The sequence below is a fragment of the Macadamia integrifolia genome, chromosome 5 (assembly GCF_013358625.1).
Source record: "Macadamia integrifolia cultivar HAES 741 chromosome 5, SCU_Mint_v3, whole genome shotgun sequence".
Taxonomy (NCBI): domain Eukaryota; kingdom Viridiplantae; phylum Streptophyta; class Magnoliopsida; order Proteales; family Proteaceae; genus Macadamia; species Macadamia integrifolia.
In genome coordinates, this window is record NC_056561.1 from 32,414,364 (window position 1) to 32,430,782 (window position 16,419).

Consider the following 16,419-nt stretch of genomic DNA (forward strand, 5'->3'; position numbering starts at 1 on the left):
AAAGAGTTAAACAAAAACAAAGAAATACAAGAAAAGACAAGAAAAGAAAAGAAAAGGAAAAAAAACGAAGGCTCACCAATGTTGTAATGAGGCTAAAACGCAGATTGCACATATCAGGAACCTAACTATGCCTACATAACTCATACAAATGACACATGATCCTGAATCCTACAATGTAGCGTGCAGCACAAGTGAACGCTGGGACAGCAAGAAGATCAAAGTATCTTATTCCTCAGAGCATTTACCAAGAGTGGCTGCTTCTAACTGCCATAACTGAAGCATCTTCCTGCCCATGTAGTAGCTGCAGAAAGCACAAGTCCTTGGACTAGTGGCATCTTTACAGATCTCCAGAGTGGTTGCTTTACCCATCAACCTTTACTCATCCTTGCCAGAGTAATAGTGGCGGAAAGCAGAAGAGAAGTCCTTGGACTCGTGACCTTCCTTGCAAAGGCTCATGTATCTGCACCCAAAAACTCATCACATAAAGGAAAATTAGGTTAATGTCTTACAGATATAATTGAAGTGTACAAATTTTTCTGCATTATACAGACGTACATGGAGAGAGCAAATGATCAGAATTAATGTCTTGAGGCCATAAAAACAACCCATGCTTAGGTGAATTGGTAACCTCTCTGTTTACCAAGCGGGTAGTCCCATGCACAGCATTTGTCCCCACCCCCTTGTATCCCCAAAACTATCATGGGCTAATAACTCCAAGCAAAGAATAAAAAGGAGGTATAATTTTATTTCTTTACCATAGTCATCTATTCCAGCAGAGCTACCTAAGAAATCACACTTTTTGATGCCATAACATGCCTTACAATCTCAGAAAAGAATAACGATTCATCTTGCTGGATCAACAGTGACTGAGGAAAGGATGAATTGCTCATTGAAAGTTTTTGCTTTTCAGTCCTATCCTATACAGAAAACTAAGATGAGAGGTGCATGCAAAGGTAGCCTTGTCAGCGGAAGGTACTCGGGGAAAGGCAAGGTCTACACATGAATGAAGTAAGGTGAAATTTAAAAAGAATATATTGGTAACAAATATTAAAACATAGCACACAAAGGGCACATAAAGGTGCATTCCCCTTATAAAGTAGCAGCATATGTAAGGGAAGGCACGAGGATTTGCACTCAAGTAACAATGAGGAGTCTATGTAACAATGAGGAGTCATGGGGCACTTAAGAACTAGGTCAATAGATCCACATATCTTTCATCTGAGATTCTGAGGGAAGAAAGCTCACATCTCTTGTGCTTGGGATGTCATGGGGCACTTAAGCCTGACTTCTTCAGCTGATGCTACAGCAAGCTTTAGATCTTTTGCCTGCGTTATACACGAAAATCATCTTTCACGTTCTTAATCAGTTTAGAACCAAATGTTGCAGGAGAACATTAACTAAAGAATATTTTTTTCTGCAAGTGTCAATTATATACTCCTATAAAATAAGAGCTTCAGTTTACTGCTTTCATCATGCAAAAGAGTTAAATCAAGAAACAATAAAATGAATGGAAGAGACCACCTAATGGTCAAAGCAGATACTGTCTGACAAGAACCCCACTGAAAGGATCCATGGAGATTCCAACACAGCAACCCTAGTTTAGAAGATAACATTTAAAGGACAAGAAGGTTACAATGAAATTATAAAGGACATCTAATTTTCTAAAGTTTCTCCCTTCTGGAAATTAGGACTTTGCTTAGGCATAAAAAATCCTGGCACTTGTATTCAGAACTCAAATGTTACAATCCAAACGCAACTTATAGATTACCACAAAAATAGACCCAAGCAAGAGATTCAGATAAAAATGCCTAGAAATCAGTGATTCATGAACTAGATCATGATTACTGTAAATTATAGAATTTTTATAATAATTCAGGAAGCAATTTTGAGAAACCCACCATAAGCTTAGAGGAAAATCCACCATTGTAGTTTTTTGAAGCAGGTACCCCTTCCATCACTCCAGGAACTGGATTGTAACTGTCACTGCCACATTTAAGCATGTCAGTCGAAAAACTGATAAAAAGTGTCGTTTTAACCTGTCAATCTCTTCGTAGTGACTCGGAAAATAAAAAATATTCGAAAGGTTGCCCAGTAACATAAAAATTAGATGGACCTATTAAAGTCCCAACTACAAAATAAATAAATAAATAAAATCATTGTGCAATTGTTAAATCATAACATTAAACATAATAATTTTATTAAAGGCGATGAAAATTCAGAAATAGAGACTTCACCATAACATACAATTTCCTTAGACATCTTCAAAAAATCAAAATTCAAGATTTAGGAGCATATCCTAAGTTAGGCGCACAGTATAGGAAGACACTAGGACATGTTAGTAACTTGTCCTTGTAAGGATCATTTAAGGTTTCAGTATTTCAGAGAACGGTGAACCATTATTTACTCTTTTTTTTGGGGATAAAACCACTGATTACCATTTTGTATCACTAATAGAAAAGTATTTTAAAAGTTTAATCAGAAAAACAGTTCTAGGATATATGAAATTTTTTCACAAGCTACAACGTCAAAAGCCTCTCAAGAATTCAAAATTTTTAACCTCCTCCTTTTTGCAGTGCTGTCAATTGGGTGATTGAATTATGTAACCAATAGAAGATGGTCCACTTCTGCCAAAAGTAAAAAAACAGAAGCTTGCAATTTTAGGTGGTTTAAAAAGAAAGAGCAGTTCCTAGTTTTTCAGTGCAGCTTAAAAAGCAGTGAGTAGAAACTACTTAATGGGAGAGTACAAACAATTCACTACCTACTCCAACACCGTGCACTTGAAGAATTGAATATCTTGGTTAATGTACTTGCTGTAATCCCCAGAGACTGGCCAAGTGAAAATGCTTCTGACACCCCGAGCATGCTCACAGCCATTGCCAAATTATTACAGATCTTTGCTGCCTAATAAACAAAGCGTGCCAAAGGCATCACAGTCAGTATCTCTGAGAGATAATCATCAACCCTTTACTTCCATAATGGTTTGGGAACTTTCTTCCATACGATGCCTGTTAAATATCTGAAAGGAAACAATTTTTTTTTTTTTTGAAAGGACACAGCAAGTATTCCAGGGTATAGCCATATGTAAACCAAAATAAGGAAACTAGGGGAAATATTTCATATGCATTTGACTTTTTTCTTTCTTATATTACTTTTTACCAGTTCACATCTTTTTTAATAGCAATTTGCATTGTCATCATCTTGTTTGTACTAATAGATGTCATATTAGTGGATGGCGTATACATTTTTGAAGCACCAGTCAGATGCCTGCAAAGATTTGATATATCAGCAACATTAGATATTGTCATATGTTCTTAAACTCTGGTTCAGTATAAACCTAGGTTTTCCAAAAATTAGAATTAATTTGTGAAAATTTCTGGAAGCCCAGAGGAAAATTGTACAATTTTATGGAAGAAATGATGGAAACATTGAAGAAATTTGAAAAACCAGGGATTAAGAAATGATTGAATAAACAGGAAAAAAAAGGGAGTAGATATATCACCTAAATAATAATTTAGATCAGTGGATGCGAGATGAATAACAAGATATATAAACTGTTACAGGCATCTAAAAATCCAAACGAAAAATTATACCTGAATAAATAGTCTACAGCATGGCTTCAACGCAACGCATTTCATAAAAAACAGTGCAAAATAATGCAATATAATAACATGAAGTAGAATATAATTTGATGATGAGGGGGTCTGGCTACTTATATGTAAGATCCTAATAAGAGAAACTTCCAATTCTGCAAGTGTTTCTAAGGTTGTGCTCCCCTCCCCAATCCAAAGAGTAGGATAGAAACTTCTGCAAACATATGCCTAATTTCAAAAAAAGGAACCACTCATACCAAGATATTGTCAATGTAGAAAGTCTGGATTCCAATACTCGATTCAACTAAGCCTTATACCAACTAAATGAATCAGCAATGCAAATGCTGTTTCACCATTCAACTCTATTGAAAGCCAAGCTGAAAAGAGAATATCAGGATTCAAGATACCACCAGCCAAACTTTTGGGTTATCCAAACAAAATTCATTTAACTGCTAGTTTCAGGTCAAATCAACATTTAAAATTATTATACATTTGTACAGAAGTGCTGACAGCAATCACAATGGGTGAACTAATTTGGATGGATTAGTATCCCCCTTATTATTCGAAAATTTGGAGATGAAAGCTCCCAAACAAACAAACAAAATAATAAAAACAATAATAATAGTAAATAGTAAATAGTAAATAGTAAATAGTAATAGTAATTCCAATTAATAAAATGAAAATTTCAAGAAAACTTACAGCACCATTTCCAGTCCCACCACAATAAATTGTGTTTTTTCCCATTGAGAGAAATATGGGTTCTGCAGCCAGATAAGCTTCCTGCAAGCCACCAACCTGTATAAAACACCATCTTCTGTTCTTTAGTTCTACAGTACCAAAAGGATTGGTTTTTATTCCCATCACAAGCACAAGATTTTTTAGCCATGACATGTCCTCCTGTCATAAACCAATCAAAGAGAGTGCACACCCCTCACAGATAGTAAAAATCTGAAGAGGAGCTGGAGTAACTCCAGGCTAGCTTGAAGCATGGACAGCATGCTGCAATTCCTTTGCACTTCTTAGGATGCTTTGACCATCATTAAGATGTGAAGCCCCTTTCTCTTGGATCATCATTTAAATTGATAATATATTTCCACAACTGTAAACTCCTTTGGTAGTTATGGGTCCTGCATTAGGTTTGGTCTGATCAGCCAGGCCTAACCTGCATCTGAGCAACCTCCTCTCCCTCCCCCCCCCCCAACACCCCACCTCCAAAAATAAATAAATAAATAAAATAAAAGAAAAAAAAATCATCCCAGCTTCACTTTTAAGAGAATTTAGTGGGTAAAAGAATGAAAAATAGTGAAAATATCATTTTTAACACCGTAATGAAACAGAGTATGTATATGAGGATGCTCAATAGTAGTTATTGTCATATACAGAAGATAAGATCACAATAAAAAAAAATTCACTTATACTCCACTTGAACAAGGTTTAATGAAGAATTCAAACCATAAAAGTAAGGGTCCCAGCTTCTGCACCAAGAACACCTCCAGACACAGGGGCATCCAACAAGACAGGGGAGCATCCACAACCTATATAAAGCATCCTAAATTAATCTTTGAAAATAAATTACAGAATAGTAGAATGGATCAGTGTAATTATCTACCTAAGAGATGCAACCCTTGTTTTTAAGAATGAACCCATAACTGGAAACATGAATGTACCTATGAGATGCCACCCGTATGATTATGTTTTAATCATGATTAAAATCCATAGCAATAAGTTAATAAATGGAATGTCATGGAATATATGCCACAAAATGATAACTTTGTTCAGTGGGAGAAACCTTTCTTTTCTTTTAGGGCACAATTAGAAATAGTCGCGGAAAGTCTTCTTGAAGTCTGGGGATCAATTGTTGATGAATCTATAAATAACCATGGAGTGAGGGGATTCTCTCCATGAAGCAGACCATTATGTCCAGTGTAAACATCTAGCACCTGCTCAAAAAATATAAAAAGTTAAAATAATAAAATAATGTGCATTCAGTTGGGGATTTTTTTTACCAACATCTATGACAAATAAAATGCCTGCAGCATTGGACACTAGAACTTTTCCGGATGAAGTGATTGGCTAATTTCAGAACCATGCTATTTTGGCTCTGAAAATCTAGGGATCCAAACCTCGAGATGGTTCATGCTGGAAAGAAAGTAAAGATTCAGAGGCAAGATCCACAGCTAATAGGTTCAGCATATCATTCGCAAGTACCATGAGCATTTGATCTAAAAGCTTGTTTCGACTTGTCATTGAGCTTTTCTTCTTCTTTTTTTTTTTTTTCGGAGAGGGGGGGTGTGTTAGAATATTTGCATTTCTTTCGATGGGAAGAAGAAAGCAAACAACTGTTGGGGCCACCTCAACGATTAGAACCACATTTTGGAGCCAAAGAGAGAAGTGGTCTGCCAGTAATTTGCTGCAGATACTCAATGCTTAGGACCACATTAGTTTATCAACACCACTTAGGTATTTCCATATATTTGAGCCACAACCTACTTTTAAGATCCACATGAAGGATTAACAATTTGATGTTTGGGACAATCAAAAAATTTATCATAACTTTATTATAATGTTGTTCAAATAAAAGAGAAAGTAGATTCTCGTCCAAAAACAATAAAGTTAAATCAATAAAACATGGAAACAGGCAGATTAAGAAATAATCAAGAACAAAAAGAACGGAGAGAACTCACATGGGAAGACGAAGGTAACATTGTGATCACAACATCGCTTGTTTCTGCAACCTCAAAAGGTGTTCCTTTGGTGAGAACCCCCTTATCTGAGAACTTCTCCATCACATTGCTGTTTCTGCAAAACCACACCAACTCTGTATTTTTATCAAACCAAAATTTTGTGAAGAATAACTTCAAATTTACTGTAATTTAAAACAAACCACAATTCAAATACGTTACATATCATGGACGCAGACTTTGTATCCGGCGTTAATAAGATTATTCGCCATATGAAAACCCATATTTCCAAGTCCTACAAATCCAATCCTCTGCAGTGTATCAATAACAAACAAGCTATAAACACTCTCCCAGAACACATACACGAATGCACAATCAGAGAAACAGATTATACGTTCAAATAACTACTAAGAATTACTTGAAAAGCTCAAAGTTACATTAAAATCACATATGAACTAAGCGATCAACTTCCAAACGTTCATACCACAAGAACGGGATTGTGAATTTATTGACCTTGAGATGAAAACTTGCCTGAATCAGAGGTGAGACGTTAGACGAAGAGAATCTACGAAGTAAAGATGATCGAATGGAATAAGATGTGAGTGTTGATGTAAAATTCGAAAGAGCTTTCAGGGTTTTCACTCTTGAAATCGCCATTGATGCCTCTCTCACCAATTCGAAGGTGGTTTGATCATTCGTTGGAGTTCGTGCTTTGTTTATTTTGTTTGTCCGGCCTTTGTCGTAATCCTTACAAGATTATTTTACTATTTTACCCCGTGACAGACAAAAAGGACATCAGAAGTGTCATAAAGGATATGAAGGGTACTTCCGTAAAATAGTGTATAGGATGTAAAAACAATGAAGTCATGGATCATGCAGCAATCCGGGCAAATGAGCTAAGCCCAACTGTATGGTGTAGCCACGTGGAATTTTTTTTTATTGGATTAAGCTTTCATTCATCTATGATGTGAGTTTCTCCAGCCCTAAGGGCGGGCAACCAGGGCAAGATCCCATGGGTGAACAGATTCTCACATCACCATGGGTGAAGAGAATGTGTTGGGGCTACCTATCTAACCTCATATGCTTCATGTCCAGTTGGGTGGGGACATGTGTCCCATCAACTGCCATTAAAAATGCATAGAAAGGTATTATGGTAATAAAAGGACACATGTCATTACCACTTATACTGTTGCCGATTGGATTGGGTACCCTCATGATCGTCGCTCAACAAGTTTTTCTAACTTCATCTCATGGAGCTCCAAGGAGCAACAAAGTATAACAAGGTATAGCAAATGTTGAACAATTCTATCCTATGAATATATTGGCACCAATTATCTTGTTAATCTAGTATTTCATGCACGCACTAAGCAATATTGCTATTGATTTCATTTCACACGGGAACCAATGGCTCAGAAATGACTTCGAGTTTAGCATGTTCAAAGTTGTGATCAGCTTGCAGATATCATGACCAAAGGATTACCAGATCCGTCTTCCTCATTGTTCGTAATTGATGAACAAGCTTGAAGGGGAAGTATCAAGGAGAAGCCCAAGACTGAAGAAGTCGAGTCAACTTATTCTTCCCAACCAAAACGACAGCTGAAGTGTCAACTCTATCTCTAAGATAAGATATCCAAGTTTTTGTAACCACCAAATGATTCTCCTCGATCTAATCTTTTCTTGTAACAATTCTTAAATGATATTATAAATATAAAATACTCACTCCCTTGAACATGGTTTCAAGTACCAGTCTGGGATCAGCCGTATCGGATCAGTATTGGTTGAGATCAATTCCCAATTCAATACTAATCCGGATCAGTTATTCAGATCGTTTCAGGGGTAAAATAGTAAAAGAATAGTACTTTTTATAAAAATCAAGAGTAAAATGAACCAATACCCTAGTCAGATTGATATCGTATCGATATCAGCAGAGACCAATACCAATACCGATATCAATACCAATACTGTCCCCTAAATCCTTGCCCTCGAAGGCATGTGGAGATTCAAATCAATCTTATAATCTCAATTTTATTTGAAGAATAGAAATTTTGTGAAAAAAAAAGAGTGAAAGTACAAGTTGAATCAAATGAGAGGTGTGACTGAGATAAGTCATCAAATTTGACATAATGATTTATCCAATCAACTATGAATGTTCAACAACAAGAATGACTAAATAATCGTCACAAGTTGGAATTGACAAAGACCAAAAACCTCCCATCTCTAATGATTGTGAGCCTATTTTCCTTAAATATTAAAATGGCAAAATAAAACTTTGGGAGAATTTAACAATAGTTTGAGAAAAGGACAGATGCCCAATACACAAGAAAAGTCTCATAAATCATGTCTAACATTAAAATTCATCAATTCTCCTTGAAGCCTACGTATAAAGAAAAGGATAGGGTTTCTAACTATGCAACATAGAGGAGTGCACTAATGAGATGTGATGGAATAATTTCACACATAGGAAGGTAGCAAGGTCATTTCATGATAGAGTGAGAATCATGCCCCATTTACTGTATGATTAACATCAACCGTATTGATGGTTTCATATTGAAATCGGCCGAAATCGGCCATAACTAATACTAACACCAGACCCGATACAATTTGGCCAACATGGTATGGTTATGGTTTTTTCTAGAAAAATGTTATTTTGATATGGAATACAGCCTATACATATCGGTGATGGTATCAGCCGATATCATGAACTAAATCAATGATTACAACTGAGAAAGCCCTGCCATATGGGCCTTTTTTCATTATTAAATTCTAAGACTGTTTGAAAGCCAAGAAAAGAAAAAAAAGGAAATGATAAGAAATATGCTGTTTAGATACTAGTGCGACAAAAGAAAAGAAAAGTTTTTTTTTTTTTTTTTCATGCAGGAAAAAACTACACCATTCCTATGGTTATTTTTAAAATTCAAAAGAAAAAAATATTCTCTTGGATCAGAACAAAACACAATGAGAATTTCTTAAACTACGAAAATAATGCAACTTTTGTATTTTTTTCTTTTCTTCTCTTGACTACCAAACACAGCTTTAAGTGTTCTTATATACTAGTCCTAGCCCATTTTATAAGTATTATTTGCAACCCAACCTCATGAGTTTGAATTTACCTTTACCAAACTCATGAAATTCTTTTATTTCCTACAGCCTTCACCCCTCATTAACTCTTTCAGATTTTGCCTCCTTTCCTTGCAAGTTTAGGGCCACTGAATGTTTTTTCTAGGGGCCCCTTATTAGTACTATGTAAAAAGGCTCAGGCTGCAGGCGTGAACATGTCAGTTTAAGATTGATGCTGTTCACTTTCGGCAACAAATGCCAAGGTTAGGACCTACTTTAATGCATGCTCCAATGGCCATGTTGAGGCACTTATTACAGACCCATAGAGTACCTTGGAATGTGACAACACCTAGTGTCAAATGACTGAATCAAATTCTACTATGGTTATACATGGAGGACTTTAAACATGAGAACAATGATATTGCTCTGTGGAAGTCAAAAAAATCGACCCATCTGTACATGCTCTTGCCATGATAGACTTCAAGTGTCTCTACATGCTCCTCTGTTGAGTATTAGATCTCTGTATCTAACAAACCTCATCACATCTAAAATAAATACTCAAGGCACACCGAGTTCTCAAAACAAACACAAGACACACTAAGTTGTGTGCTACGTGCTTTACATCTTGCATAATATGATGTAAGGTTAGATATGCGCACGCACCCACACAAACAGACAGAGAGACATGTTGATTTTAATAACATCCAAAACCTTATCCCTACTTAATGGAGTCAGCAACATGGAAACATCAAGCAAAGACGAGGGCGAGGATCCATGCAAAAAATATTGATGGGTTATGGCTAAATATAGTAAGTGCTGACTTTAACCACAACTGCAAATGTCAATTTCCATACTTGCCCTGTCAATAGAACATTCAAGCTGTGCGCTTTGTTAGCTATAGCTAAATGTGAAATAACCAATCAGCTGGAACAGTGTGAATCGGTTGCAGTATGGCCAAGTTGTCTAAAATGGTTAATCAGTGAGCTTGGGAATACAACTTACACAAAGGACCCTTTACATAAACTAACTGCCAAAAAAAAAAACCACTGAACACATGAGGGAGAATAAGGGGAAGGAAAAAAGGGGGCCAATAGGACAGATTGAAGTTTTGCTTAAACAATGAGGCTATATAGAGGAGAGATCCTCATAAACAGACTTAATCCCTGGCCTCTCTGAAACAGAACGGATACATCTCAAAGCTATTTCTAATACCTCCTTCATTCCTTTTTCTACTGCTGGAAACCCCATTTCCGCAGTCAATGCTGCATCAAAGCATTCTGAACCACGCCCTTCTGCAACCCTCAATCGAATCCAATCTATCAGATCTACCCCACCCTCCTCACCAGAAACCACATCTCCAGCACACCTCCCCGTCAAAAGTTCCAACAATATAACCCCAAATGCATAGATGTCTGACTTGAAAGAGGGGGAGGGCTTCTTTGCCACAGCTAACTCTGGTGCACGGTATCCTAATACCCCTGCATCAAGGATCTGCTCAATGGTACCTGCTTGGGTCATGAGGCGGTGAAGGCAGTAATCTGCAACACGGGCATTAAGGTCAGGCCCGTCTAAGAGTATGTTTGTTGCTTTGAGGTTGCCGTGTGGGACTGCACGGTCAAAATGGAGATAGTTAAGGCCACGTGCAATGTCTACAGCTATTTTGAGCCGTTGGGCCCACGAGAGTTGACCTTTTCTTCCCGGACGATCTGAAAAGTATATTATCAGAAAAGGGCAAGAATGTAATATATTTATACAAATAATAAGCATAAATTCAGTGAAAAATTAATAATAAGCAGAAATACAAGACAAAATTTTACCATTTGGTTGGCATTATAGTGAAGCATTTTTTTTAAAGATTATACTAGAGGCATGAATCAGCAATAGATGACAAGGAAGCACAGTTATTTACATGCCATGTATTATGTACATATATCATTCGTCAAAAATGAAAACAACATTTCCTACATCTTATCAGGGAGATTTTGTATGTCTATTTGAAAAGCAGAACCACATATAAACCGTCTCAGTGGTTCACAAAACTGTAGCATCAATATCTAACCACCATTAAAACAATGAGCAACACATTGGATTTGGCATAGTCCAGGAAAGGCATCTCTCCAACAAGCCCAGTTGACTGATTTGCACATCATGAAGACAGTTCCTCCAAAAGATGATGCAGAACTTTGAATCGTCTCCTCGGTGCTTGCTCAAGGGCTCTTGAGGATCATTCCAGTATTTGAATGGTCCAGGTATGCATACAGTATCATAACTGAAGTACAGCTTATACTTTAGAGTAGCATTTAATTTGATCATGACAAAATATAGTCCAAAGTTGGAGGCATTTATGCTGTTCTGCTGTCCAAGATGGCATTTCAGGGAAGCTTTTAATGAGACTTGGGTAGTGCAAAAACAAGACCCACTTAGAATTATATAAAATAGTGCATAGATATAAAACAACAGCCAATGAGAAACAATGACGTTGCTGAAAGATGTTCATTTCAAAAACAGGAAAAGATGTATCTTTCACTGTACGGTTTTTCTTTAAACATAAGTTTTAGATTTTAAAGTACACCTCAAGGAGGGGTTAAAAAAAGGGGGGGGGGTGAAATGTTAGATGAAACTAGGTCTCAAATAGGTCCAAGGGTAGATGTCCAACCAGCCAACTTATGAGAACTGTTCCACTTTTAATAATCCTAAGCTTGCAATCAACTACCTTTTCTAGTCCATGACATAATTGACGGTCTGAATTTAAGTAACTGAAACTTGCCTGATCAGTGTAGTTTTGACGTTATGGTCCATCCATGATATAAACACATCAATTATAGAAATGGTACCTCAGTGACCTTAACCAGTAGCACAACATTTACTGAATATACAAGTTGTCTTTCAGTTGAACAAGCAACAAAGAAAGAAGCGCCCAAGAAAAAGAAAACTAACAGACATTTTCTAATGGTAGTACTAACTGGCAAGGAAAAAGTTAAAGATGGTGGGGAGAGAGAGAGAGCTTACCATAAAGAAAGCTTGCAAGGCTTCCAAGCGAGATATAATCAGAAAGAATGAGCTTCTCATGCTGGGTAGGCCCCCAATAGTACCCTCGCAAACCAACCACGTTGGGGTGCCTTATGTTAGCAAATTTCTTAGCCTCCTTTGCGAATTCCTTTCTCTGCTTTGCCACCCCTTCTCTCAACCACTTTACAGTCAAGAACATCCCATTATCCAGGGTTGCCCTATACGAAGTCCCATGGCTGCTCCTTCCCAACACCTCAGCTGGGGCCCTTGAGAGTTCCTCTGGTGTCAAAGTGACAGTATCATCAAGGAAATACAAATCACCTGCCAATCGATCTGGTGACTTTACATCCAACCTCGCCAAGTTTTCTACAGGGAATGAATCCCCAGAATCTGGCGACCATGATAACTGGCTATTCTTTGATGGTGAGAAAACAGTAACCGCAGCCATTTTCTCATCTGGACTGATTATCTCAGATGAGGAGCCCTTTCTTGATGCGATAAGATCTTCAGCTGAAACAACCAATGCACCACCACTGCTTCTTCCATTAGAACCAGCCGGATTAGACGGGCCCCTTCTAGAGATACTTTTACTATTAGTTGATTCTGGTGGACATTTCCTTGATATCCGAATGAAATGTACACAGAGCGCAATCAGAAACAGAATGACAACAGCAACCACACACGCTACTATCACTATCACTTTGATGGCTGTTTTCATTGATTTTCTAGAGGGATTTCCAGATGCAGAATTGCTTGATCCAGGAGGAACATTTAGAAGTTCCAATCTTTGATTCCCAGGGTGGAACGAAGAATCTGGGAACTTCTGCAGGTTCTCTGGGACAATTCCAGAGAGATCATTGTATGATGCATTGAAGCTCTGGAGGTTGCTAGATAAGTTTCGTGGCAAAGGACCTGTAAAACCATTTTGTGATATATCTAGCAAACTTAGGGAACTGAGACCATCCATGGAAGACGGCAGAGAACCAGAAAAATTATTTCCTGCTAGGTCAAGCAGTTGAAGGCTAGTCAAGGACACAAATTGGTCAGGAAAATAGCCTTCAAAGTGGTTGTGAGAAAGATCGAGAACCCGAAGACTGTGTTCTTCAGGGGAAGGAGAGAATTTAATATCTCCACTGAGAAAATTGCTTCCAAGATGAAGTTCTTGCAATGTGGGCAAGGTCAGCAGGTTAGTCAGAAGAGGACCACTGAATTGGTTGAAACTTAGATCAAGAATTGTGAGCTTGGGGTACTGTGAAAGAACTGTTGACAGTGAATTACCCAGAGAATTGTGTGATAGGTTAAGGTAATTTAGCCTTAAAAATTGTGAGGTTACATTGGGGATAGACCCCGTCAATTGATTCTGGCTGAGATCAAGGAATTCAATGTCGTTTCCCCATTTCACCAATCGAGATAAATTTCCTGTGAACTGGTTTTTTGATAGATCTAGCACAGTGCAGCTTCCAGTCAGTAATGGAAGTTCCCCAGAGATTACATTTGAGGCAAGATTAAGTATGCGCAAGTTTGTTGAGGTGATCATATTAATCGGCCCTGAAACATGAACAAATAGTAAATTGGACATAGGATTCCACAGTGTACAAGACTGGCCACAATTGCAGGAAGTATTTTCAAAGAAAACTACCCAGATAACCTAAAAGCACATATGAACATTTTCCAAACCTCAAGGCATATCAGAAGAAATTTCCATCCAGTGTTTTGAGTATGGGTGGACGTGCATGCAGGTGGAATCCATTATATTTGTCGAAAACAAAAACTGAATATGCATGGAAGAGAGATGGAGAAACAAATTCTAGCACAAACCCCCCCCCCCCAAGGGAAAAAAGGAAGAAAGAAAGGACCAGATGGTTCTGGAAGTACCTGACAGATTGTTGCCACTCAAATCCAGTTCGGTCAGAACTAGAGAATCTCCTTTCAGAAGCCCATTAGGTACAAACCCGGTAAATCTGTTATTGGCAAGCCTGAGAACCTCAAGTTCATAGACGAAATTAAATTCCGGTAACTCCCCAGACAGTTGATTGTTGCTGAGATCCAACACCTGCAAGCTTCCAAATATTGGAAGCTCGCCACCATCAACTAGTGACCCAGTAAACTGATTGTTGCTTAGATCCAAATACTTAATACTCTCAGAAATAAGAAGAAGAAACTTTTGCTTCTGTGAACTAGGACTGGTGAGAAGATTTCCACTAAAATCAACATGAACTGCACTCGTTAGAAGAAAGAACTTCTCTTCCAGATGGCCCTCAAACTTATTTCCGTGCAAATCAAGAACCTCAAGTTTTGCAATCTGCCCAAACCCGGTTGGGATACTCTTAGTAAACCCATTGTTTGAGATATTAAGATACACCAAATTGCTCAGCTTTACCAACGATGAGGGCAATGGACCAGAGAAGGAGTTGCGGCTTAAATCCAGAGATTGAATAGAAGGAAGACCACTAATTGAATCTGGTATTGCTCCAGAGAAGTTGTTTCCAGCTAAGGAGAGATTTTTTAAGCTCTGCAATCTGCCAATATCAGGAGGTATAGTTGAGGAGAACAAATTGTTAGAGATATCCAGATACTCAAGGCTTTTGAAGTCAGCTATATTACTGGGGAATCTGCCTGTAATGGAGTTGTTTGCCATGGAGAGTTTCACAAGCATTGTAAGGTTCGCAAATACACTCAGGTCAGCATCTGCCGAGAGACTCAAGTTGTCAAGGACGACTCCTGCAACACTGCCACCGTTACAGACAATGCCATTCCAGGAAGATGGGCAGCCATTGAAGTCAATGGACTCCTCATTCCAGGAACTAAGCATAAACCCAGTTGGGTCAAGCTTAACTCCTTTCTTGAATTCAAGGAGTGCTAAGATGTCCTGTGAAGGAAGCTGGCCCATGGAGAAGATGAAAAGGAGGGACAGTGTCAAAAGTTGAAGGAGCTTCATCATTGGACCTAACAATGGCTTCATTCAAGTAATCTACAACTCAATGCAGTGGAAGAAACAGAGTTCCCAAACCTTCAAACCTAAAAGACAATAGAAACCCAACTAAGTTCGAGAAGATTGAAAAAAAAACTAGAGAGAGAAATAAGATGGATATTCTACAGAAAGATAAGAGGAGCATTTCTCACTCAACCACAAACCCACTTAGAACTATTTAAGATTTGAACTACTGGTCCTTCAACGACAAGGTTCCAAGCAGATACAGAGAATGGTAGCTCTTAAGTACCTGCAACTTTTTCCAGCTTTAGGGACAGAGAAAGAAGATTCACAGCATTAAAATGAATGCGACTCCACGAACCAACCGGAAACTACCCGATATGAGGACATGTTCAGAGATCTAACCACGGAAGAAGGTCAAGCATTCTCACAGCTGAACTATTTACCGTCATTTTCCCGTACAATGCGGCTCGACAGAACTCTCACTTTCTCTCACACAATCATCTAAGAGAAAACAAACCCTAACGACCTTAAAAAACCCCTCACAATGACGCCATTTCTCACCACAGTTTCGAGCTGAAACTCCACTCTTACTGCTCTTTTTTTAAGAAAAATAAATCAACAGAGACTGAAGTTGAAGAGAGTAATCTTCAAGCCTCTCACCATCACTACAGTAAATACAAGCGGGGCCCGAAGAAGAATAAAAATAAAAAGCTTCCAAAACCCCACAAACCTCTGCTAATACAGTGCCAAAAAAACCCTAACCCTTCTTAGAAAATATAGCAAGAACGTATTAAAGAGAATCCTTAAACATATTTCTCTCTTCTTCCGTTACAGATCCAGAAAAGGAAAGGAAAATTTAAAAAAAAAAAAAAAAAAAAAAAAAGGGTCCAAGCTTCTACTGCCAAAACATGTCAAACCCTAACCCTTGTCCCAAAAAAACCCTAATTTCTGTCCTTTGATTAGTTCTTCGATCAGTCTGCAACTCACATAGAAGAGCGGGAAATTTGGATTTTTTTTTTCCAGTAATGAAGCTTTACCCGCCAAAAAAGACAACAAAAAAGCTCTTCGGACTTCATTCCTCGAGGACGCGAACGCTTTATTAAATCCAGCTTATAAATTAAAAGTGCTTTTTTCTGAAAATAAAAAG

General features: G+C 37.8%; 2 protein-coding genes across 5 annotated transcripts; both read right to left on the reverse strand.

Moving 5' to 3' along the window:
• Positions 1 to 55: 55 nt before the first annotated feature.
• LOC122078165 (probable 3-hydroxyisobutyrate dehydrogenase, mitochondrial) lies at positions 56 to 6,973 on the reverse strand. Of its 4 annotated transcripts, none has more exons than XM_042644036.1 (10): positions 6,803 to 6,973; positions 6,494 to 6,582; positions 6,275 to 6,389; positions 5,380 to 5,530; positions 5,043 to 5,125; positions 4,290 to 4,385; positions 2,759 to 2,901; positions 1,899 to 1,983; positions 1,246 to 1,325; positions 56 to 473 (listed from the first exon to the last, which is right to left on the reverse strand). In XM_042644036.1, exons 1-10 carry the CDS (start codon positions 6,926 to 6,928, stop codon positions 380 to 382), a joined length of 1,062 nt encoding a protein of 353 aa, XP_042499970.1. In that variant the 5' UTR covers positions 6,929 to 6,973; the 3' UTR covers positions 56 to 379. The 4 variants fall into 4 exon arrangements, with proteins under 4 accessions (XP_042499970.1, XP_042499969.1, XP_042499968.1 ...); XM_042644035.1 differs by having other exon boundaries at positions 56 to 460; positions 6,785 to 6,973; XM_042644034.1 differs by having other exon boundaries at positions 6,785 to 6,973.
• A 3,306-nt stretch (positions 6,974 to 10,279) lies between these two features.
• LOC122079483 (LRR receptor-like serine/threonine-protein kinase GHR1) lies at positions 10,280 to 16,093 on the reverse strand. The gene is made up of 4 exons (XM_042646000.1): positions 15,559 to 16,093; positions 14,213 to 15,355; positions 12,338 to 13,885; positions 10,280 to 11,034 (listed from the first exon to the last, which is right to left on the reverse strand). Exons 2-4 carry the CDS (start codon positions 15,297 to 15,299, stop codon positions 10,454 to 10,456), a joined length of 3,216 nt encoding a protein of 1,071 aa, XP_042501934.1. The 5' UTR covers positions 15,300 to 15,355; positions 15,559 to 16,093; the 3' UTR covers positions 10,280 to 10,453.
• Positions 16,094 to 16,419: the final 326 nt, after the last annotated feature.

Excerpts from the sequence above, each read along its gene's own strand:
- LOC122078165 (XM_042644034.1), bottom strand. The coding sequence starts at position 6,928 with ATGGCGATTTCAAGAGTGAAAACCCTGAAAGCTCTTTCGAATTTTACA. Across the intron at positions 5,531-6,274 it reads TGTTACCTTCGTCTTCCCAT|GTGCTAGATGTTTACACTGG; the intron begins GTGAGTTCTCTC and ends TTTTTTGAGCAG. Across the intron at positions 2,902-4,289 it reads GTGGGACTGGAAATGGTGCT|GCAGCAAAGATCTGTAATAA; the intron begins GTAAGTTTTCTT and ends TTTGTTTATTAG.
- LOC122079483 (XM_042646000.1), bottom strand. The coding sequence starts at position 15,299 with ATGAAGCCATTGTTAGGTCCAATGATGAAGCTCCTTCAACTTTTGACA. Across the intron at positions 13,886-14,212 it reads GAGTGGCAACAATCTGTCAG|GGCCGATTAATATGATCACC; the intron begins GTACTTCCAGAA and ends TTCATGTTTCAG. Across the intron at positions 11,035-12,337 it reads CCTTGCAAGCTTTCTTTATG|ATCGTCCGGGAAGAAAAGGT; the intron begins GTAAGCTCTCTC and ends TATACTTTTCAG.